Source organism: Cnephaeus nilssonii (assembly GCF_951640355.1).
Source record: "Cnephaeus nilssonii genome assembly, chromosome: 4".
NCBI classification, from domain to species: domain Eukaryota; kingdom Metazoa; phylum Chordata; class Mammalia; order Chiroptera; family Vespertilionidae; genus Cnephaeus; species Cnephaeus nilssonii.
In genome coordinates, this window is record NC_137075.1 from 70,186,770 (window position 1) to 70,211,012 (window position 24,243).

General features: G+C 39.8%; 1 protein-coding gene across 1 annotated transcript; it reads left to right on the forward strand.

The window, feature by feature from the left end:
* Positions 1-1,950: 1,950 nt before the first annotated feature.
* Positions 1,951-24,182, forward strand: RTRAF (RNA transcription, translation and transport factor). The gene is made up of 8 exons (XM_079768447.1): positions 1,951-2,123; positions 3,642-3,766; positions 8,405-8,504; positions 17,415-17,501; positions 19,185-19,273; positions 21,339-21,407; positions 23,684-23,732; positions 23,855-24,182. The coding sequence occupies exons 1-8, from the start codon at positions 2,063-2,065 to the stop codon at positions 24,007-24,009; spliced, it is 735 nt and encodes a 244-aa protein (XP_079624573.1). The 5' UTR covers positions 1,951-2,062; the 3' UTR covers positions 24,010-24,182.
* Positions 24,183-24,243: the final 61 nt, after the last annotated feature.

Consider the following 24,243-nt stretch of genomic DNA (forward strand, 5'->3'; position numbering starts at 1 on the left):
AATTGAATAATGAATCCACAGACAGAAAGTGGTATAGCAAAGGTGGAGATTTACTGAAGAACAAGTACAGACTCCCACAAGGGGAGAGGGAAAGAATCCCATAGAATGGATTCCCACGTGGGGAGATGGGAAGAGTCCCACTGAGTTCCTTTTTTCCTATGACTTATAAAGGTTGCAGATCCTGGTGCCTTGATAGCTCCTATGATTGGTCACTATTCCCTTAGACTGGTTACTATAGTAACTCCTGGGTTCAAAGTTCTATCCTCCTCCCCGCCTCCACCAATTCCTTATTGTTTTTCTTTTCCCTTTGGGCTTTCTTCCTCTCCTTCTGGATGAAGGGCTTCCTTCCCTTTATTTTGTAAATATAGACTTTTTGCTGTTTCCAGCTCCCTCATTCTATGGAAATGGACCTGTTGCAGCTTTTCAGCTTTCCTAGTCTTTGGAAATATACCTTCTGCTGCTCTGCAGCCCTGTGCTTCCTCCGTGGTCCCCTTAATTTCCAAAATTTCTAAAATTTCCTAAACCTGTCCTATTTTACCCCTAAAATTCCTGTTTCAAGGACAGTTAATAATAAAAGTTGGTTTCCCCTTCTTGAAGTGCATAGAAGGCTTAGTCTTCAGAAATGGAATTGCCTAAGATTCACTTCTTGGACACTTCATTTAAGATAGGCCAAAGAACTTCTTCAAATGCAAGGCGGGGGGTGGGGGGCGGACCGACAAAGGTTTTTTTTATACAAAAGAGAAGTGAATGTTTATAATCTGTAATATCTCTTTTCCAAAATTAGCTTTATCTCCTCCTCAAGTCTGGTAGGTCCCTTCAGCATTCTGTGTGTCTGAATCCTCTTCTAACTTCCCTGTGCACCTGGGGGTGGCCAGGGCTCATGACCAGTTTAAAGTGGCTGACAACTTAGGGTTCTGAAATGGAAAGACAAGGTCAGGAACAAACCACTTAATTGCATTAAAGGGTCAATTCCAGAAAATAAAATGTAAGAGCTGCTTTTCTCCTCTTTATAAAAAAAAATGTATTATCTGCAATTGTATATAAGTGATTGCTTTATTATCTTCCCTTCTTTGAAAGGTTTATTTTTGTTCTTGGTTGTTGTTTTTTTTTGTTGTTTTTTTGCCTAGTATTTCATTAGTTATACAACTAACATACACCAGAGTGTGTGATTATAGCTGCAACTTTGATCAAATTTTGTCTGAGGCAAGACACTCTTGAAGCTGGTTTTCTTGCTTCAGTCTGTAAGCATTTTAATTGGAAAATACCTTGTCTCACAGTGCCTCCTTAAATTTGTATTCTAATCTGACAGCACACTTAGTACTTATCATAACTTATCACTTTCTAACTCTAGACTACAACTATCTATTTACATGCCTATTTTTGCTATTACACTTAAACTTCCTGAAAATACCTTGCTCATTTGTATGACCCACACATGCTAAAACTGTTTAATTATAATCTGTTGAAATGAAATGAGACATATATAACTGGTGATGTGTGTAACTATAATATTATAGTTGTATGTTACTTGCGGATCACTCCAAACTAATCTGAAAGGGATCTTTGTAGTGGCCGTGTAAGAAGAGCTCCTATTATGTGGGAGGCATTCAATGAATGAATGAATACACTGAAAATACTAAAGAGTAATTCTATGAGCCAATGAGCAGTGTCCCGTTGTAGAAATTCTACATATACTCTTCTCTGCACGCTGTATCAAGAAGGTGAGGAAAACGAGAAACTGGCTTGGAACACTAGAGGAAAGTGGCTTCTCAGGGGCTTTCTGCCCATTGTACAACTAGGAAGCTGACAATAAAGTTTATTTGAGCGTCGACGTGCCCGACGTGGCCCCGCCTCCCCAGCCGAAGCCGCGATTGGTGGGCGTTCGCCGGCGGCCGCCTTTACGAAGCCACGATTGGTGAAGGCTGCCGTCATTTCAGAGCGTCCGGACGCGTGTCCGCCCTCTCGCCGCGTCGCCGGGAGCTTCGCCGCCAGCCGCTCCTCGCCGCTCCTCTCCCCTCCTCTCCCGGCCGAAACCCGGGGGGCCGAGCGGGAAGCCAGGACCATGTTCCGCCGCAAGCTGACGGCCCTCGACTACCACAACCCCGCCGGCTTCAACTGCAAAGGTGAGGCGCTGGTCCCGGCCTGCCCCGCGGCCGGGGACCCCGCTGCCGGCCGCGCTCTTCGGCGTCCGACCCGGGCTGGGCTCCCTCCCGGGACCCTCCGCGGCCGTCTCCCCCGGGGGTCCCAGGGCCGCGCTCTCCTCCCGGCCTCTGAGCACCTCTGTTTTCCGACCCCCCAAGCCACGCCCGGGCTTCGGAGCCCCCGAACCCCCTCCTCCTCGGCCCCGTCACTTTCTGCACTTGCTAAACTCCCAACACGGTCCTCCCCTCCCCCCAGCGCCCAGCACACGGAGAGAAAGGATTCGCTTCCTAATAACTTAGTCCTTCACCTCCACGGCTTCCGGGTGATGGATGGGGCGACCCCTGGAGCACCTGCTGTGGGCTCCGCCGGGCTGGGAACTGAGGGGGACGCTGAGTAATTTGAAGACGAGTTGACTGCCCGCCGGGAACCGCTGGGCGAGGGTGGGTGTGGGGGGCACTGGGAACCCACCCAGCTGTCTGAAATCCAGACAGGACGTCCCGAAGCCCGTCCCGGACCGACGGTGTGGGAGTAAGCGAGGTAGGGACGGGCTCATTCCCTTGTGTGGGTCGTACCAGAAAGTTGATAGCAGGTACACGGGGTGGTTGCCTTGTAAATACCAAGGTGTTTGGATTTTGCAGCATTCAAAAATGTTAAGGCATCGACGTTGCCACCCACTGTTACTGAACTGCTGTCCACCGCGGTTTGAAAGGGATCCAGGTACACAGCCTGCCCTACGCGGACCATTCCGTGTGTAATTCTCAAGACTTCATAATGGAAGCTTGGCTTTGAAAGAGGAAAGTAATTCCTAAGCAGGATTAGCAGTGTTTTGTTGATCTCCGTAGAAGCATATCCGTTTAATAGAATCTCGTTTTTCTGTCTTGCCTTTTATTGGACAAAAAAAGGATGAGTGGCAATAGAGTTTAGATCAGGGTTTGAGCCTCCGTTTTTCTCATCTGTGGAAGCGGGGGAGGGGGGGGGCTATTACCTCAACAGCGTGTGGAAGGATTAAATGAAACAACGTGTACTTTCTCATGTGTGCACTTAATGTGCTGTCATTTAATTTTTGTGCTTTATTATTACTTTGCTATACATTGAACCTTGCCCCGTCTCTCTCTCCAAAGGAACTGGAATAATAACACTGAAGTAGCCAAAACTATCTACCAGACACTGTTTTTAATCTTATTTCATTTAATTTTCATAACAACACTATAAGGTAAGCCCTATTATTACCTCCATTTTGTAACTCAAGAATCTGAGGCAGAGAAAATTAAGGTGATGAGCCCAAGTTTACACAACCACTAAGTGTCTGGAACCAGAATTTGAATTTAGGCCAAAATATGAGCAGAACATTTTTGATCTGTTGATCCAAAGTCTGCACTTCCACCTCTACTTTGAGCAGCTAGATTAACTTCTTATTTTTGGAGTTAAAAGTTCCACATAACCACTTGTTTGAGGTGAAGGAAGTGCTTCTAGTAATTTATATGGTATTTTTGTTGCAGATGAAACAGAATTTAGAAACTTTATTGTTTGGCTTGAAGACCAGAAGATTAGACACTACAAGATTGAAGACAGAGGTAATTTAAGAAACATCCACAGCAGCGACTGGCCCAAGTTCTTTGAAAAGGTAATGAATTAGAAAGTAAAATAAAAGTACAGAGAGCTTTTCTAAAAATTATATAAAGACAGACATGCTTCAAATTACTTTGTTCTTTTCAAATAAAAATAATCAGTGTTAGAAGAGCTGAATTTCAGGACTAAACTTTCCTTTTGTTTTTAGAGTAAATTATTTTCTCGCTTTCTACCAAGCTTTCAGTATTAGAAATATTTTTGTCTGGAAACACTGCGGTTTCTTTTTTTTTTTTTAATATATATATATATATATATATTTTATTGATTTCCACAGAGAGGAAGGGAGAGGGAAAGAGTTAGAAACATCGATGAGAGAGAAACATCGATCAGCTGCCTCCTGCACGCCCCCCAATGGGGATGTGCCCGAAACCAAGGTACATGCCCTTGACCGGAATCAAACCTGGGACCCCTCAGTCCACAGGCCCACGCTCTATCCACTGAGCCAAACCGGTTAGGGCTCTATTTTATTAACTCTTTACTTAATTTATGAATTAAACTGTCATAGGTGTGAGTATATATATAAATTTGTAGGGTTTGGCATTGTCTGAGGTTTTAGGAATCCACTGAGTGTCTTGGAACATAGTCCCTGCAGATAATGGGGGACTACAATATAAAAAATTTCTGGCCCTAGCCAGTTTGGCCCAGTGCATAGAGTGTCAGCCTGAGGACTGAAGGGTCCCGGGTTCGATTCCTGTCAAGGGCACCTGCTTGGATTGTGGGCTCAATCCCCAGTGTGGGGCGTGCAGGAGGCAGCCAATCAATGATTGTCTCTCATCGATGTTTCTCTCTCCCTCTACCTTCCTCTCTGAAATCAATAAGAATACATTTTTTTAAAAAGAATATATTTTATTAAAAAAAATAAAAAGGCAGCCTTCCTGGGGATATTCCTGGACCAAAGCAAAGTGGCAATAATGTGAATTTTTTAGCCACAATTTTCTCCATCATTGAGCTGTTTTAAAGTAAACATTCACAAATTCATTTATTAAGTCTAGTAGTTTTTTCATGGAGTCTTTAGGGTTTTCTATGTACAATATGTCATCTGTGAATAATGACAATTTTACTTCTTTTCCAATTTGGATGCCTTTTATTTCTTCTTGTGTGATCACTATGGCTAGCACATCCATTACTATTTCGAGCAGTAGTGGTGAAAGTGGACGTCCTTATCTTGTTCCTGTTCTTAGGGGAAATGGTTTTAGTTTTTGCCCATTGAGTATGATGTTGGCTGTAGGTTTGTCATAAATGGTCTTTATCATGTTGAGATATGCTCCCTCTTTGCTGAGATTTTTTTTATCAAAAATGGGTGTTGGATTCTGCTGAATGCTTTTTCTTCGACTATTGATAGGATCATGTGGTTTTTGTCTTTCAGTTTGTTTTTGTGATGTATCACGTTTATTGATTTGCGAATATTGTGCCAGCCTTGCATCCCTGAAATAAATCCCACTTGATCATGGTGTATGATCTTTTTCATATATTGCTGGATGCAATTTGCTAATATTTTGTTGAGGATTTTAGCATCTATGTTCATCAGGGATATTGGCCTTTAATTCTTTTTCTTTGTAGTGTCTTTATCTGGTTATGGAATTAGGATAATGCTGGCCTCAAAAAGCGTTTGGAAGTATTCCTTTCTCTTGGATTTTCTGAAATAGTTTGCGGAGTGTAGGTGTTAGTTCTTCCTTGAATGTTTGGTAGAACTCCCCTGTGAAGCCATCTGGACCTGGGCTTTTGTTTGGTGGGAGTTTTTTGGTAACTGCTTCTATTTCATCAGTTGTTATTGGCCTATTCAGGTTTTTTGATTTTTTCCTGTTTCAGTTTTGGGAGATTGTATTTTCCTAGGAATTTGTCTTTTTCATCCACATTGTCCAGTTTGTTGGCATATAGTTGTTCATAGTATTTTCTTATAATCCTTTGTATTTCTGTGGTGTCAATGGTTACTCCTCCACTTTCGTTTCTGATATTATTTGGGTCCTCTCTCTTTGTTTCTTGATGAGTCTGGATAATGAGTACTTCATGCCATTCCCTTCTGGCCTATAGAGTTTCTGATGAGAAATCAGGTGTCAGCCTTATGGGAACTTCTTTGTAGGTAATAGTTTTCTTTTCTCTTGCTACCTTTAAGATTCTCTCTTTGTCTTTAATTTTTGGCATTTTATTTTATTTATTTATTTTTTTATATATATTTTATTGATTTTTTACAGAGAGGAAGAGAGAGAGGGATAGAGAGTTAGAAACATCGATGAGAGAGAAACATCGATCAGCTGCCTCCTGCACACTCCCCACTGGGTATGTGCCCGCAACCAAGGTACATGCCCTTGACTGGAATCGAACCTGGGACCCTTCAGTCCGCAGACCGACGCTCTATCCACTGAGCCAAACCAGTCAGGGCAATTTTTGGCATTTTAATTATGATTGTCTGGGCTTGGGCCTATTTGGGTTCTTGTTTGGGGTTCTGTGTGCCTTCTGAACTTTCCAGGTTAGGGAAGTTTTCTGCCATTATTTCTTCAAACACCTCCTCTATGCCTTTCTGCCTCTTCTGGCATAGCTGCTATTCTAATATTGTTATGTTTCACGTTTCCCACAGCTCCCTTAAGCTGTCCTCCTGTTTTTTTGTTTTTTCTTTTTGGTTTTCTCATTGAGTGATATTTTCAACTCTGTCTTCTAATTCACTGATTTGATCCTCAGCTTCCCCTAACCTGCTGTGTATTCCTTCCAATGTGTTCTTTATTTGTGTTACTAGAGTCCTGGTGCGGGGAAGGCGGGGGAGGGTCCCATCAGCCCAGCCTGCACCCTCTCCAATCCGGGACCCCTCGGGGGATGTCCCTCTCACAATCTGGGATCGCTGGCTCCTAACTGCCCACCTGCCTGCCTGCCTGATCGCCCCTAACTGGCAACCTAGTCACTCCCAACTGGTGCTCCACCCCGCCCCCTGCCCCCAACTGGTTGCCCCAGGCAGCCTGCTGGTCGTTACTGTGATGGTATTCTTTATCTCAGACGGTTCTTTTTTCATAGTTCTATCTTTTTTCATGCTTTTGAGCATCTTTATCATCATTGCTCTGAACTCTGTTTCAGATAAATTTCTTACCTCTGCTTCATTTATCTCTTCTGGAAAATTCTCTAGTTCTTTCATTTGGGGGTTGTTTCTTTGTCTCCTCATTTTGGCTTTCTGTTTGGGTCTGTGACTATGTTTTAGGTAGATCCTCTACACCTCTCAATCTCTTGTGCAGGACATTGTTAAAGGCTGTTTCTAACTAATTAAATTAAAGACTCAAAGCCTCCAGAGACTGCCTCCACCTACAGACTGATAGGGTTCCGACTTGAATTGCTCCCCAGAGCAATTGTCCTCAGGTGTGCAGGGAGTTTTTTGTTGGTTGGTTTGTTTGTTTGTTTTAACAGGGTGGGGCAGTTGCTTCTGCCTGGAGGCTAATTTTTACTTTTAATCTCTTAAGTGTCCTCAGGGCAAGGTGTTTTCCAATAGGGTGTGTCTACTGTCTTTCCCCCAGGCAGGGCTGATGTCTATGTTGCACGAGGGAATGACTCAGCCCAGAAAACTTGGGGTGTCTGCCTTTTGAGCTCTATCCCCAGTCCCCAGTCCTGGCTTCTGCTCTCACAGCTCCAGTCCACTTCACCCTCCCTCTGCCGGAGCACAAGGTGGGTGGCTCCACAAGGAATTTTGTGCGTTGGTCATTTAAGAGGGTGCCTGAATTTTCAGCTGTTACTCTCTGGCAGATAGCACGCTGCTGCTTTTCACAGCCAGATGTTACGTGGGTGCCCTCAGTTTTGGTGCTCTCTGCTGGGGGGCCCAGCTTGGGAATTAGACCCCAGAGTTCTCAGTGGCAACCCCCCACAGCTGAGATATCTCTCTGGGACTTCAGTTTCTGTCTGTGGGCACCAAGCCAGCCCTTTCGAACTTCCATCCCTCCTACCAGTCTCTATTCGGTCTCCACTTCCGGTCCTCCCTTGTCAGGGTTCTCCTGCGAGTTTTCCATTGATTTTTCAGGAAGTTTTTCATTATTTTAATTGTAATACCAGTTTGTTCCTGGGAGCATGTCCGTGAAGCATACACTTACTCTGCCACCATTTTTAATCTCCAACCTCTTCCATTTTGTTCTATGTTTTATTAAGTCTGAGAAATTTATTTCCAGTGGTTTTAAAAACACTGCATTCTTTGCATTTTTTTTTTTATCTTTCTGGGGCTCTATTGTCTAAATAGCAACATATTAATTCATACAACTTAGCTTCTTTTTATCTTTTGCCATTTCTCCTTGCTTCTTCCAAAGGATTTCCTCAAACTAAAAATTAAATCTCTTGCTTTATTTTTATATCCTTTTTAAAGTCCTTTTTATTTAATTACTCTATGTGTATTGAGACCTGGAATCAGAAAGTTTAGATTCAGGTCCCAGATCTAAGTCATGTGACTGTTGGCAAGTGTTAACCTCAATTTTCTTATCTATAAAATGAGGAAGTTCTAAGTCTGGAATCTGCAAAAGAAAATTTTCAAAAAGTATGATGGAAATACTTCATTTAAGGTGGTACACTTAAATGTTATAAGAAATTCTTTGAGATCCAAACTAAGGTATCTTTTAACTTATCATTTTTTTGATTTTGTGACTAAAAAGTGATTTTCTTTTTTCTCTCACAGTATCTCACAGATGTTAGTTGTCCTTTCAAGATTCAAGATCGACAAGAAGCAATTGACTGGCTTCTTGGTTTAGCCGTTAGACTTGAATATGGAGATAACGGTATGTTTTGTGGGGAATGTATGTTTTAAAGAGGGAGGGGGGTTTGGGAAAGGAGTGTAAAAATGTAGGGAACACCAGTTTGTGTTTCTTTGTCTTTACTTTTGGTTCATTTTAAGTTTTTTATATCCTCATGTTCCTTTTCAGTATCTATTTAAAAACTTACTTTTTGGTAACCATTCTTGTGTCTAGTACCCATCTCCCATCCCCCCTAACTCCCAAATTGTCTGGGAAAGAATTTTCTAAAATTAGAGCCTTTTTATTATTATAAGAAGTTAAAAGCACTGTCTTTCATTGGTATTTAGATTTTTGTTTTTGTTTTTTTAGAATTTAGAAATGATGTCTTCTGGAGAAAGCTTTTTTATGCCTTCTCAAAAAGTAGTATTTATTACATTAGTAAATTTTTCATCTTTCACAGTCTGCACCTTAGCCTTTCAAGTTGAATTGTTAGTGTTCAAGACTTGATAGGATTTCAGAATGTTGATTGCAGCAGGTCATTTCACAAGAAACTGAAACATATGTCTAGTGCCAATATACATTATAGGTCAATTTATTTAATTATTTATGTGTAATATCGTTTTGTTACAGATACTTATTGGAAGCTTTTAAATACTAATATATATAGTAAAACAAAAACAAAAAACTACTATTGCCCTAATTCAGTCCCTTATCACTTTCTACTGAGATTATTATAATCTCTCTCATACTGGTCTCTTAGCATCACCCTCTATTCTCAGCAGCATGGCCCATCAAGCTAACTTTTAAAAACAAATCTGTTTTAGAATCCTATGCTTGGTTTCCAAAAAAAGCACCTCCTATTATATTCAGAAGCATTATTGCTTTTCCATTTTTCTCCAAAAGGGACTCCAGGCTCCTTAGGCTGGTATTCAAGGCCTTTGATAACTGGTGTCCAGCCAGTATTCATGTGCTTGATATCCCAGCCAAACTAGATTAATGCTGGTTCCTTTCTACATCTCTTTTTTTTCTTCCCTCCATTTCTTGGCTTACATTTTCCTTTGACTAATATGCCATTTCACTCTATTCTCTACACATTTTAAATCCTGCTCATCCTTATAAGATCCAGCACAAATGCCGATTAGCATTTCCTTCTGAACTTGCATAGTTTTTAACTCTATACCTTTTAAGTCATTCACTTTCCATTTTGCTTATTTCTTATTTGCCCCACTAAATTGTAAGCTCTTACTCAGTTTTATTTCCTACATGGTACTGTACCTCTATTAGTTTCCTATTGCCTTTGTAACAAATTATCACAAACTCAGTGACTTTAAACACAATTTATTATTTTATAGTCTTGGAGGTCAGAAGCCCAGCCATCTGTCTTACTGTCAGGTTGTTGACAGATTCTTTCAGGTTCGAACCGCTGCTGTAGAGCCTAAGACCATCGGAAAACACAGATATTTACATTACGATTCATAACAGTAGCAAAATTACAGTTATGAAGTAGCAACGAAAATAATTTTATGGTTGGGGGTCACCACAACATGAGGAACTGTATTAAAGGGTTGTGGCATTAGAAAGGTTGAGAACCACTGTTCTAGGGGGAGATCCATTTCTTTCTTTGTCTTTTCTATCTTCTGGAGGTTGCCTGCATTCCTTGACTTTGTCCCTTTATCTTCAAATCTAAAAGCATAGCATCTTTAGTCTTTCTGTGACTATTTCCACTGTCACATCTCTGATCATCCTGCTCCCTCTTATAAGGGTGATGTGATTATATTGGGCCCACCTGGATAATCCTTAATTTAACCACATCTGCAAAGTCCTTTTGCCATGTAAGGTAGCATTCATAGTTTCCAGGGATTGGGAATATGGGCATCTTTGGAAGGGAGCGAGCAGTCATGATTCTGTTTCTTTGCATATAATAGAAGACTTTTAATGTTTGGCAAATACAGTATTTGAATATTCACATATTCTAATATGGAGCACCAACCAACTCCAGACTTAAATTTCAGAAACCTTATGGCAGAAATATTAAAAGCTCCAACCTTTTTGTTTTTTCCAGTTTGAATTTTAGTTTAAAAAGAAAATACTTATGAATAAATGTTGTAATCATAAGCCTTTGTGGCATTAGTTGATTTTTAGGACCTTTAGGGCAGTCTTTATTCTGGTTTGAGTTGGTAACTCTTATGTTAATTTCTAACAAAGTATTCTCCAGCTTTTCAAAAGTGTTTTTCAGCTATTCCCAAATGAAATTGTAGTCACATTTCAATTTATTTCTGCTTTACTTTTATTTATTCCCCATTTGTCCATTTTTATAATACTTTAATTTAGAATACCTAGGTACCAGGAACTATAGGTACCAAATATATTTTTATTGATTTCAGAGAGGAATGGAGAAGGAGGACGAGATAGAAACATCAATGATGAGACAGAATCATTGATCTGCTACCTCCTGCACACCCCACATTAGGGATTGAGCCTGCAGACCTCCTGGCTCATAGGTTGATGCTCAACCACTGAGCAGTGCCAGCTGGGTTAGCATGATATTTTTTTATTAATAAAATAAATACACTGATGTTGTATCTGAAAGTACATTTTTTGATATTGAAATTTATACTTTAATTTTATTTGAAATTTTAGCTGAATTATAGTTGAAAGGTAAATTATATCAAAAGTATATTAAAAGTCTGAACTAGAAAACAAGTTTTTGTGTAATCTTAAAGTTCAGAATTGTAAGAACAGACTTTTTGGGAAAAGGGCTAAAGTGGTAATACTGTCCCTTATCAGTAGAAGGCACTGTTGTTGTTTTTTTGTGGTTTTATATTAACTCCTTGCATTCTTCTTGACTTTTCAAATATTTAAAATGTTTATCCTTATTTGATGAAACCATTGTAAATTTGTATTGTGCTTTAGCACTTTTAAAAGTTTTTGTTAGCTTGTCAATTAAGTGATTAAAACCAAACTTTTTTTTTGACATAATTTAAGATTTACAGAAAAATTGCAAGAATACAACAAATTTTCTTATACTCATATTCTGTAAATATTGACTTTTAATTCATTTGCCTTGTTCTTCTCTCTATATATAATATACATACATAATTTTTTCTAAACCATTTGATACTAAGTTGTAGGTGGTTCTCTTTTGGCTTTAAGTGTTTTAATGTGCATTTCCTAAATGTACATAACTACAGGATAGTTAGCAAAATCAGGAAATAAACTTTGATTCACTACTCTTCTCTATAGCTGTTATTCACATTTTATAAATTGTCTCAATAATATTTTTTGTTTTCGTTAATATATTTTTATTGATTTCAGAGAGGGACAGAGAGAAACAATAATAAGACAGAATCATTGATTGGCTGCCTCCTGCACGCCCCACACTGGGGATCGAGCCCACAACCTGGGCATATGCCCTGACTGGGAATCGAACTCTGACTTGTTCATAGGTCGACACTCAACCACTGGCTGGACTCAATAATACTCTTTATACAAAAACAAAAATGCAATCTTTGATCATGTGTTGCATTCCGTTGTTAATGGCTCTTTAGTCTCCTATAATCTGGAAAAGTTCCTCATTCTTTATTTGTGCTTCGTGAGACTGACATATATTTAACCCTTTGTATATCATAAGCATCTATGGCATGTGGGGATGGTTTCCGTTTTGAATGCGTGTCAGTTAACTAGTTATTGACTGTTCCTCAGTTTGGGTTTATCTGATGTTTCCTCATGGTTAGAGTTAGGGTTTGTATTTCTGTTAAGAACACAGAAGTGTGATGTTTTGTTCTTCTAAGTGCATGTTATCAGGAGGCCTGTGTTAGTGATATGTCCCTATTACTGGTCCTATTACTCTGATCACTTGGTTAAGGCTTCTCCATTCTAAAGTTACTATTTCTCCTTTGTAATAAATAAGTTTATTGTTGGGAGATACTTTGAGATGATATCAGTATGCTTTTATTCCTCAAACTAGGTTTAGCTCCATTTGATGATTCTCATCTGAGTCAATTATGCAGATGATGATTGCCAAATGATGTTTTTGTAATTCCATCATTCTTTCTACATTTACTTGTTGGCTTTCTACTTTAAGGAGGAACTTTTCCTGTCTTTCCAGTTTGTTTGTTTAATTAGATTAGTTTGGATATGTGGATTCTTTTTTAAACTTAATCTTTATTTTTCAGATTATTGCAATTGTTCCTCTTTTTTTCCCCTCATAGCTCCCCTCCACCCGGTTCCCACCCCACCCTCTGCCCTTAAACCCCCCCCCCTCCACTGTCCTCATCTATAGGTGTACTATTTTTGTCCAGTCTCTTCCTGCACCCCCATACCCCTTTCCCCCCAGGATTGTCAGTCTACTCCCTTTCTATGCTCCTGAGTCTATTATATTCACCAGTTTATTCTGTTCATCAGATTTTTTATTCACTTGATTTTTAGATTCACTTGTTGGTAGACATGTATTTGTTGTTCATAATTTTTATGTTTACCTTTTTCTTCTTTTTCCTCTTCTTAAAGAATACCTTTCAGCATTTCATATAATACTGGTTTGGTGTTGATGAACTCCTTTAGCTTTTTCTTATTTGTGAAGCTCTTTATCTGACCTTCCATTCTATCTTGGTTGTAGGTTCTTGCTATTCATCACTTTGAATACTTCTTGCCACTCCCTTCTGGCCTGCATAGTTTCTGTTGAGAAATCAGCTGACAATTGTATGGGTGCTCCCTTGTAGGTAATTAACTGTTTTTCTCTTGCTGCTTTTAAGATTCTCTCTTTGTCTTTTGCTCTTGGCATTTTAATTATGATGTGTCTTGGTGTGGTCCTCTTTGGATCCCTTTTATTTGGGGTTCTGTGCGCTTCCTGGACTTGTAAGTCTATTTCTTTCACCAGGTGGGGGAAGTTTTCTGTCATTATTTCTTCAAATAGGTTTTCAGTATCTTGCTCGCTCTCTTCTTCTGGCACCCCCATAATTCGGATGTTGGTATGCTTGAAGTTGTCCCAGAAGCTCCTTACATTATCTTCTTTTTTTCTTTTTGCTTTTCGGTTGAGTGTTTTTTGCTTCTTTGTATTTCAAATCTTTCACTTGATTCTTGCGGTCCTCTAGTCTGCTGTTAGGTCTTTGTATAATACTTTTTATTTCAGTCAGTGTATGTTTAATTTCTAGTTGGTCCTTTTTCATATCCTCAAGGGTCTCGCTAAATTTATCAGCCTTTTCTAGGAAATTCTTGAAAAATCTTATAACTGTGGTTTTGAACTCTATATCCAGTTGTTTGCTTTCCTCCATTTCTTTCATTTGTGATGTTTCTTTGTCTCCGCATTTCCGCTGCTTCCCTGAGTTGGTAGAGTAGCTTTGTGTGATAGGTGTCCTGTATGGCCCAGTGGCTCAGCCTCCCCCAGTTACCTGAGGTGGACACTCTTGATGCACCCCTTTGTGGACTGTGTGCACAGCCTTGTTGTAGTTAAGCCTTGATTGTTGTTGGTATCACTGGGAGGAATTGACCTCCAGGCCAATTGGCTGTGAGGATCAGCTGTGACTACGCTGGGAGAATTTCTGTGCTGGAGACACCCTTATGGGAGAAGACTTGCAAAAGCCTCTGTGCTCAGCTTGGATGGGGCAGAGTCTCAGGGCGGAGCAGACAGCCTGGCTTCCCGTCAGCCCTGTCCTATGAGGCCCCTGGGTCTCAGTGTCCCTTGGTAATCGCTGCAAGCCCCTTTGAGAGAAAGCTACCCTCGATTTCCGCCCGCTGCCAGACAGTCCAGTTTCTCCCCGAATGAGTCTGGGTTCCCAGAAACTCGCCCAGAACTGGAGTTCAGTGCAGTCGGGAGCTTCCATCTCCCTCCCGCTGTAGAAAGCCAGCCACGCACTCAGCCGCCCGTGCAGTCAGCTGCCCGTCCTCTCTACCTGCGCGCGCGCGCACGGCTCCGTACCTCAGCCTTTTGCAGCCCCTCTGAGTCTCAATGTGTTTTCCTCTTTCCTTCTAGTTGTAGAATTTCCACTCAGCCAGCTTTCCTATGGTTCTGGATGGTGTCCGTTTTGTCTTTTAGTTGTAGTTTTGATACTGTGCAAGGCAGCAGTTTAGGTGTTTATCTATGCCGCCATCTTGGTTTCTCCCTGTGGATTCTTATTTTACTCAATGGCTTATAATCTTTTTTTATTAATAGTGTATCTTGATGTTTACACTATCCCAGATTTGGCCAGTAGGAGCTCCTGTAAGCTATCTCCTGTCTGATTTAAATTTTAACGCTTTTGTTTTCTCTCGTTTCAACAGCAAATCATCTAAGCATTATAGCTAAAAATGGCATTTGGACATTACATTTAGTGTATTATTAAATATTTTTCAAGTAAAAGTTGCAAACTCGACCTTTGGAATTCTGGCTTTCAGGTCTCCATGAAATAGGTTTAGGTTTGTATATGATGGTGTATTATTTGAAGTGCTGATTTTTTTTATAAAAGTTTTTGGGTTTATATACAGCTTTCAAAAGATTTGGGAAGAAACTTACTTTTTAGTGAGTTTGCATTTAATCTCAAGTAACTTACATTTACCCTTACCCCTACAAGTTTCAGAGGAAGCCGTGAAAGCAGACTTTGTTTGCAAGCATTTAGATCAAGCATGTCAAATTCAAAGGCTAACACAGGCCAAATGAACAAGGTTTAAGTTTATGTGGGCCACAAAAAAAACAAAAGCTTCAATATTCACAGAAACGTAGGTTTATTTCGATAAAGACATGCTGAATACAAAGGACTGGAATAAATGAGTAATCGTTAACATAAAATAATAGAACATTTTAATAAAAATTAATATTTTTTTCTTGAACATTAACTTACCAGACACTGAATAACTACACAAATTAATAAGCGAAACGCAAATAAACCTATTTTTCTTGTGCTCCGAAAGCAAAATATTTCCTGTTGCACACACCAAACAACTCAGTCCAAGACTAATGACGTGGCAATCGGCTGCTAAAATATTCACTGCTAGTATTAGTGGGGAGAAATGGTGCGCCTGCGCATAAGGCGTGTAAGGGAATTAGTGAAGGTTGTAGTTCTTTATTAATAATCCTATCTAATAAAGAGGGAATATGCTAATTGATCATCACTCCATCACAAAGATGGCTGCACCCACAGCTGAGGCCAAGTTTCCATAAGGAGCCTTAACAAGCAATCAGCAGGGACCTGAGGCTACCCCCTCCCCCGCCCCCGTGGGGCTTGACAGGGGACCTCAGGCTGCACCCCCCACCTGGCAGGGCTTGACAGGGGACTTCAGGCTGTTGCCCCCGCCCTGGCGTCAGGTGGGGGGAACCTCAGGCCGCACCCCGGCCCCAGTGCCAGGCAAGGGGACCTGAGGCCACCCCCCACTAGGTGGGGCTTGATAGGGGACTTCGGGCTGTGCCCCCCACCCTGGCACCAGGCTGGGGGACCTCAGACCGCACCCCCCGCCTGGCAGGCCTTTACAGGGGACCTCAGGCCGCGCCCCCCACCCAGCAGGGCTTGATGGGGGACCTCAAGGTGCGCTTCCCGTCCTGGTGCTGGGCTAGGGGACCTCAGGCTACTCCCGCCACCCCAGCGCCAGGCCGGGGGACCTCAGGCCGTGCCCCCCACTAGGTGGGGCTTGATAGGGGACTTCAGGCCATGCTCCCCACCCCAGCACCAAGCTTGGGGACCTCAGACCGCACCCCCCGCCTGGCGGGGCTTGACGGGACCTCAGGCCGCGCCCCCCACCCAGGGGGGCTTGATGGGGGACCTTAAGGTGCACCCCCAGTGCTGGGTTGGGGGAACTCAGGCCGTGCCCCCGCCCAGTGGGGCTTGACAGGGGACCTGAGGCTGCTCCCCCACCTTTACCCCCACCTGGCGGGGCTTGACGGGGGACCTCAGGCCATGCCCCACACCCAGCAGGGCTTGACAAGGAATCTCAGGCCGTGTCACCCACCTGGCGAGGCTTGATGGAGGACCTCAAGGCATGCCCCCGTCCCGGTCTGGGCTGGGGGACCTCAGGCCACGCCCCCTGTCCTGGCCCCGGGCCAGGGGACCTGAGGCTATGCCCCCTGCCCAGCAGGGCTTGACAAGGGTGGGACTGGCTGGGTCTGGATCTAGCCCAATAGGGAGGGGCCGGCCAGGGTGCATGTGGGTGGGCGGGGACTTGACTCTGGGTCCCATGGTGTGTCCCAGACTCTGACAGGAGGAAGGTTTTCATATACATTTTACTAATTTTCTTTCATCTCTGACAGTTCTATTATAGAGAAAGGGCAAATTGCAATATTAAATTATTTCCTCTAATTAATCCCCCTTTAATGTGCACGAATTTCGTGCACCGGGTCACTAGTTATGTATAACAGGATATTGTAAAAATTAAGTTACGAAATTTTTATTAGAAATTTTTATTAAAGCGTTTCTTACATACCGTTATATTGGCTGGGCCGCAAAAATATTCATTGTGAGCTGCATGTTGCCCACGGGCCGTATGTTTGACATGTTTGATTTATTTATTTTTAAAAATATATTTCATTGATTTTTTTTTTTTTTTACAGAGAGGAAGGGAGAGAGATAGTTAGAAACATCAGTGAGAGAGAAACATCGATCAGCTGCCTCCTGCACACCCCCTACTGGGGATGTCCCCGCAACCAAGGCACATGCCCCTGACTGGAATCGAACCCGGGACCCTTCAGTCCACAGGCTGACGCTCTATCCACTGAGCCAAACCGGTCAGGGCGACATGTTTGATTTAAGTAATGTTTGATATATATTACCTTTAAAGATATTAATGAAAAGATCCTTGTGTAAAGATTCAATAATCATTTCAACTTAATTCGAAAGCTATAATCATATTGTCTTCTGTTAGATTTTTTTAATAGCAAAAATAATTTTGATTGGATGAGTTGTTTTATAATAATCAGTTTGGCTCAGATTCAATAAATAAGCAATGTTTATTTTAAGTTGCTGTTTTACAAATTGCATTTTTGCCTATTTTCAGCTGAAAAATATAAGGACTCAGTATCTGACAATACAAAAAATGCTGACAATGCAGCTAAAAATGCAGAGCCATTGATCAATTTGGATGGTAAGTACAGTAGACCCCTTTATTTGCACTTTCACTTTCCATGCTTTCAGTTACCTGTGGTCAACTGCTCTGAAAATATTACATGAAAAATTTCAGAAATAAACAATTCACTTTAACAATTCAGAAATAAACAATTCAAATAAACAATTGCACATCGTTCTGAATAATATGGTGAAGTCTTGCACTCTCTTGCCTAGCTTATGAATCAAGCCTTTGATCAGCATATCCACACTGTAATCACTTAGTATCTGCTGGGTTATCAGATCAATTGTCATGGTATCCCATTGTTTGTGTTCAGGGAACCTTATGCTACATAATGGCCCCAAAACATGAGACGTGATGTTGGCAATTTGGATATGCCAAAGAGATGTCGTAAAGAGCTTCTTTTAAATGAAAAAACAAATATATATATATGGAAAACACATCTATATTAATAAAAGGGTAATATGCTAATTAAGGTAGACATCTTCCGGACGTCCATCTGGACAAAGCCACAGCGGCTGCGAGGCCCGGGGATCACGGGAGCCATGGGCTCACGTGGCTGCAAGGCCTGGGGCTCAGGCAGCCGCCTTGGCTGGCAGTGGCAGCAGCAGCGGAGTGATGGGGGCGGCGTAAGCCGTCAGTAGGACATTCCCTGAGGGCTCCTGGACTGTGAGAGGGCAGGCTGGGCTGAGGAACACTACCCCCCCCCCCCCCCCCCCCGGCCCATGTACGAATTTTCATGCACTGGGCCTCTAGTGGTATAAAAAGGGTTAGGTACTGTCCCAGTTTTAGGCATCCAGTGGGGGTCTTGGAATGGATCTCCTTTGGATAAGAGGAGATGACCACATAAATGCATAAAGATGATCAACATTTTTGGTTTCCTAAATGATTTTATTTCCTAAAATGAAGTCTGGGTTTACTTGGTTTTAGTAAGTTAAGAATACTTCATTGCAGGTAGCATTTGTGAGGATATTTTATTCTCTGGGGGTTTTTTTATTGTCAGTTACAATGTGCTGTCTCCTTCCTCTTATAATTGAATATCTGAATATTGAAATGCTGTTCTTTGATCTTCTCATAGTAATGTGGAGGTTTTGATTTGTATGGTGATTGTTTGCTTCCTGGTAACATAACATTTTTTCTAATCTAATGTGACACTATGAGAAAGTGGTAAAATATTTAATTGTTTTAAGTCCAGATGTCTTTTAGTAATTCTGCTTTAAAAAGTATAAAGAGTCTAATTACTTGCATTATAATAATACGTTAAGTAATTCTTTCGCTGATACATTGTGACCTATAATTTGAGTTATTCTTGTGAATTAATGAGCTGCTTGGACACTTGAGAGCTGCTGCTTAGAGAAAAGGTTTTGGGAAAACTGTCCGTTGAAGGGATCTATGTATTAAAATGAATAGCTTTGGGAAGAAATGTTAATTAAAAGTGCTGCATAAATGGGCCTTGCAGAAAAAGTTATGAGTTAATTTAGTTATTTATTGGATTGTTCAGTTTGGCTGATTAATAAGAAAACCATTAATCTTATCACTTTGCCTAGTTGTTGATGCCCCTGCACTGCTCCGGTCAGAAGTTTTAAAAATTGAGATTTGTTGTGACTGGAAAATTCAAAATGTTTCTTAGAAATTTATGTTTACATATCTGTCTAATTATATGTTTGCAGAGCTCTAAGTTTCCATTTTAATTTTTTCTAGTTAATAATCCTGATTTTAAGGCTGGTGTAATGGCTTTGGCTAACCTTCTTCAGATTCAACGTCATGATGATTACCTGGTAATGCTTAAGGTCAGCTTCATATTCTTTATTCTTGACAGATATTATATATATATATGTGTGTGTGTGTGTGTGTGTGTGTATATACACACATATATATACACATACATATGTATTTAAACTTCATTTTTTTTAAATCAACTTTTTTATATTTAAATTTATGGTTGATGACTAAAATGTGGAGGAATGTGGAACATAAAGCAGATTTAATCTGTTTTTAGATTATCTAATAACAGCTAATATCAAAGAGTATTTACTGTGTTCCTGCCATTTTGTTTACACATCCTTTTGCAAAGATGATTTCATCCAATCCTTCCCAAAATCCTAGAGGTAGATGCTAATGTCTTTCTTTTTAATATGTATATGAAGAAATAGACTTGAAGAGAATAAATGTCCAAGATGACACAAAAAATCATAGAGCCAGGATTTTAACATAGGCATTCTGACCTTGTCGTTTCTACATTTCCTAAATCGCCCTATTTAAGTTTAATCAGTCCTTTCAAATATTCATCATCTGTATTCATTAAGATAGTGGAACATGCCAAATTAGTAATGTTGAATTTGGCCAAAAGTACATATCCCAAAATGTCTTTGAGGAGGAAAGAATGTTTCTGTTTTCCTAGTCACCCTTCCTAGATAGGCCCTCAGTTCCTACCTCCACTTCAGGGATTCCAGTGGTCTGAAAAGGTGTCTTATTTCTGAGAGGAAAAATATACTCATATTTCAGAAAATTTATGATAAGTAATTGTGACAGTATAATGGGGAGGGGAGTGGTACTGACGATACCAGACTTGGACATTATTTTAGTTTAATTAAAGTTTTAGTTTCTCATAAAAATCTACACCTTGTGCATGTAAATTACTTTGCAGTGAATTAAATAAATTTCACTCTACCCATAAGAAAGATTAAGCCTTAATTTATTCTACTATTTAGAATTGTATGTAATAAATGGCAGTTGTAACAGGGGAAAGACTATTCTGTTCCTAGATTATTCTGTATGCTGACTCTAAATGTCAGCTTTGATTTTCTCAGAAAAGACAAAATGTTGTATTTAGTTAAATTTAGCCCTTTCAAAGGCTTGTTCCTTACCTAGGCAATTATGTAAATTGTTTGGAACAATTCTGTAGTATTCACATCAGCTTTAATCATAAACTGGGAGGAGAAAAACAACTTAGCATTTTGGAGGTTCTCTTTGTTATACTTTAAACACCCAATGGGAAAAAGTAAACGTCAGCTATAATCATAAGCTTAATAAAATTATTATCCTAGTTCATGATTGTCCTTTGAGTTATTTTAAGAAGCATTCAAACAATGCATAACAACATGGAAAACATCTTCATAGATTTGTCAAGTGTGAGAATCAGTATATTAACTGTTTGACCACCACCATTTGCAAGCACTGTTAAAGACTGGTTTAAGTAAATCTTCTCAAATGTAGCATTTGATTCGTTTTTATTATTTAAAAAAAATTTCCAGTTTTCACACTTACTTTTGAGTTGTAATTGTCATCCATTAGTTAAAATTCCATTTAAAAATCTTTTTTTTTTTAGTTAATGCAGATGCATTTATGTACTTGTGTCTGCTGGAATAAAATTCCTTGGTGATGAAAAAAACATGTTCTATGAAAGACCTGAAAACATTTTACTATAATTAAGTGAAAAAAGCAAGGACAGTGTGTGTGATGTGCTACCCTTCGTGTCAGAGATTGCATGTTTGTGCACATGTTTGCCTGAGTATGCTTGCACTTTAATAAGAATCCAAGGATCTGGTAACAATGATTGTCTTCTGGAGGGATGGTTGAGGCATGTGTCCTTCTTTATTTAAATTTTTTGTTTTACTGCACACATGAGTTACCTATTCAAAAAATGTTTTAAATTGTTTTAGGCATCATTTCACATTTTAAATATTAAATGTGAGAACTTTTATTACAGTATGTTTGTTTTTTTAATGGGGAGTTTGTTAATGAACTAGGTAATTCTAACTTGATCAAACTGGGCATCCTTCTTATCTAGACTCAGAGAAGAAAAGATGACGAACAGCCAGTGAAAACTAAAAACAATATTTTTGTGTTTCTTAGGCAATTCGCATTTTGGTCCAGGAACGCCTGACACAGGATGCAGTTGCTAAAGCAAATCAAGCAAAAGAGGTATGTTTGTTTTTTTTAAATAAAGTCTAAAGTAATTATTAATGCAAGTTTATGGTGTTGTCATGGGTTTAAACTCTGCATGTTACTGCTTAACCCTTCGCTTGCTTTTTTCTCGATTCCTTTATTCTACTCGAGATTTAATGCTAACCGTGTCAAGTCACACTCGACATCCGAGTGCAAAAGGTTAAGATACCATTCTGTGTTAGAACTGCCCAGAGAAGGGATAACTTACTTCAAGGGGATTGAATGTGGTTTTTAAACAAATTGTGTCTAATCATTTTGAGTGAAAAATGAACTCATGTTTATCTCCCTTCATACCTTAGAGAAGCTGCAATGGCACAACGAGTCTACCAGTGTAAATCACTGCATGTACCTAGTTGAAGTTTATTTAAAGGAATGTGCACTTGTGAAATGTATACTGGGTTATTTTGACTAATTGCTGGGAAACAGGACACAACCACTCTTAATATTTTTCTTTTTGACCTAAATCCTACACTTGGTCATTTGTTTCTTTAGAGAAATCTCATTTTACCTTTTCTATTTCCTAGCATAAAACATAAGTAACTTGCATAATGTCACCTAGTAGATAACATGGTTGAGACAAGGATTCGTGTGTGGTGGTTTACATGAGCTAGTTGATGTAGTTGATGTTCTAGGTGAATTGGGGATAGAGAGGCTTACTAGAGTGTGAGGTTCAGGGTACAGGTAACTAAAACTCATCTTTGTAGAATGAGAAAATTACACCATAACTATCTAATAATTCTGGGAAGTTTTTAGATAAACTGTACCAGAAATCTAAATGTCCCTAAAGTCTCATGGACTATGGGGCAGTACAGAGAATGTCCTATCGGTTAGCAGCAGCTGCCTGAAAATTCCCCCTTCCTGCTGTACAGATGTTACAGCGACTGCCTTTGGTACCACCACCATCCTGAACCCTGGTCCTTTTTTTTTTTTTTGCCTCAATTTCCCCAATGTCATTTGTCCTCTATTAAAAGGTTATTGATGCCAGGTAAATGTACTCCCTCTGAAAGACACTTAGTTTCTTTTAGAGATTCTTACTGGCTTATTAATTATGTGTGAATCCAGCCACTGGAAATTGGGTTAAAGATCAGCCTATTTCTCCCACACTATAAACAGAGAGTAAATTCATTCAGTAAAGCTATGGTTTGGAAGGCAGTGCAAATAAGGACATAGCCGAATCACTGCTGCTTTTTGCAAAGTAAAATTTAGTTTTATTTTCAGTGCTCCAAATAAATCTTAGTTTTAATGTCATCTCAAAAGATTCCATGCTATAAATAATACAGTGGAGAAGTTTTACAGTTGTGTTCTTGTTTGTAACCGTTCATAACTAGCATGTGGTCCTCTTTAGCCATAGAGGTTTCCTTGGTCTTTGGGCAGACAGAGGGAAAATAAAGCCTCTGGTACAGCCTAGCATAGTACAAGACTACTCTTTAGTTTTGCTGAATTTCCTTCTGTACTTACATAGTGTGTTTATTAGCTGTTTTGAAGCAGATGGAACCTAGGTAGATTTTCATTAATAGATTAGGCAAGAATTGAGTAGTGACAAGTTAGCATTTATAGCATTGAAAGTATAGTGACCTTCTTTTACTGGTAATGATTTTATTCATTATAATCGACAGAAAGTCTAGACTGCCTGTCCTTATTTTTATTTGATAGTTTTGTGAACTCAGTATAGTTTGGCATCATCATAACCACCCTCTGGTATATCTAGATGTAGGTGCTGAGAGGTTAAATGGTTTATATTCTATATAAAGTAACTTCAAAATGAACTGCTGAAAGTTAAATTATATATATTACATATAGATAATCTGTTAAGATTTCTGGTTGAAAATCTATGTGTTAAGTTTGTGCAGTTTGCAAAGACAAATTAATGTGCTCAGGAAAATAATATTACAAATAGTCCTATTCCATTTGCCCTGTGCACTGCTGCTTACGGTAGGTAAAACGGAATAATAGCAGCCCTGCAGTAGTGACAGGAGCACTACAGCAAAAAGGAGCCATTTTATATGCCTGGTCTTAAAGGATTGGATGGGTTATGGAATTAGCCTCCCACTCTATTTAAAGGCCATTCTTTCCTAACTGGTTATAGTAGGGGGGAAAAGAAACACATCAAAATGCAAATTTAAAGAGAACTCTCATTCCCCTTGCTACTGTGACTAAAAGGATTAAAATAATAGCTAGCTGCTTTTTAGTTTTAGATAAGAAAAGAGGTGATACTTAACTATAGTCTCATTTTGTCCATTTTTTTTTTAAAGGGGTTGCCTGTTGCTTTAGACAAGCATATTCTTGGTTTTGACACAGGAGGTAAGTGATTTTATTTCGATGATTAATTCAAAATATTTTAGACTTGGTGAACATTTTGGGGGAAATGAGTAAATGGTCTGAAATACAAAAGTTATTAATTTTGCCATGTTTCTTATAAACAGATGCAGTTCTTAATGAAGCTGCTCAGATTCTGCGATTGCTGCATATAGAAGAGCTCAGAGAGCTACAGACAAAAATTAATGAAGCCATAGTAGCTGTTCAGGCAATTATTGCTGATCCAAAGACAGACCACAGACTGGGGAAAGTTGGAAGATGAACCTTTTAGGATTTCAGCCTCTCACCTATTTAGTACAGTTGGGAACCATGCACACCGTGGTATGTGTTTCAAAATCAAACATCACATTTTCAAGGGAAGAATCCCAGAAAATTGACTATGTTTTAGAGATTTACCATCATTGCTTTTTCTTTAATAAAGTTTGGGAAAGCGGATTTTTTTTTGACTGTGTTATGTTTATGTATAATGAATCTGTTTCTTCCTTTATAATTAAGG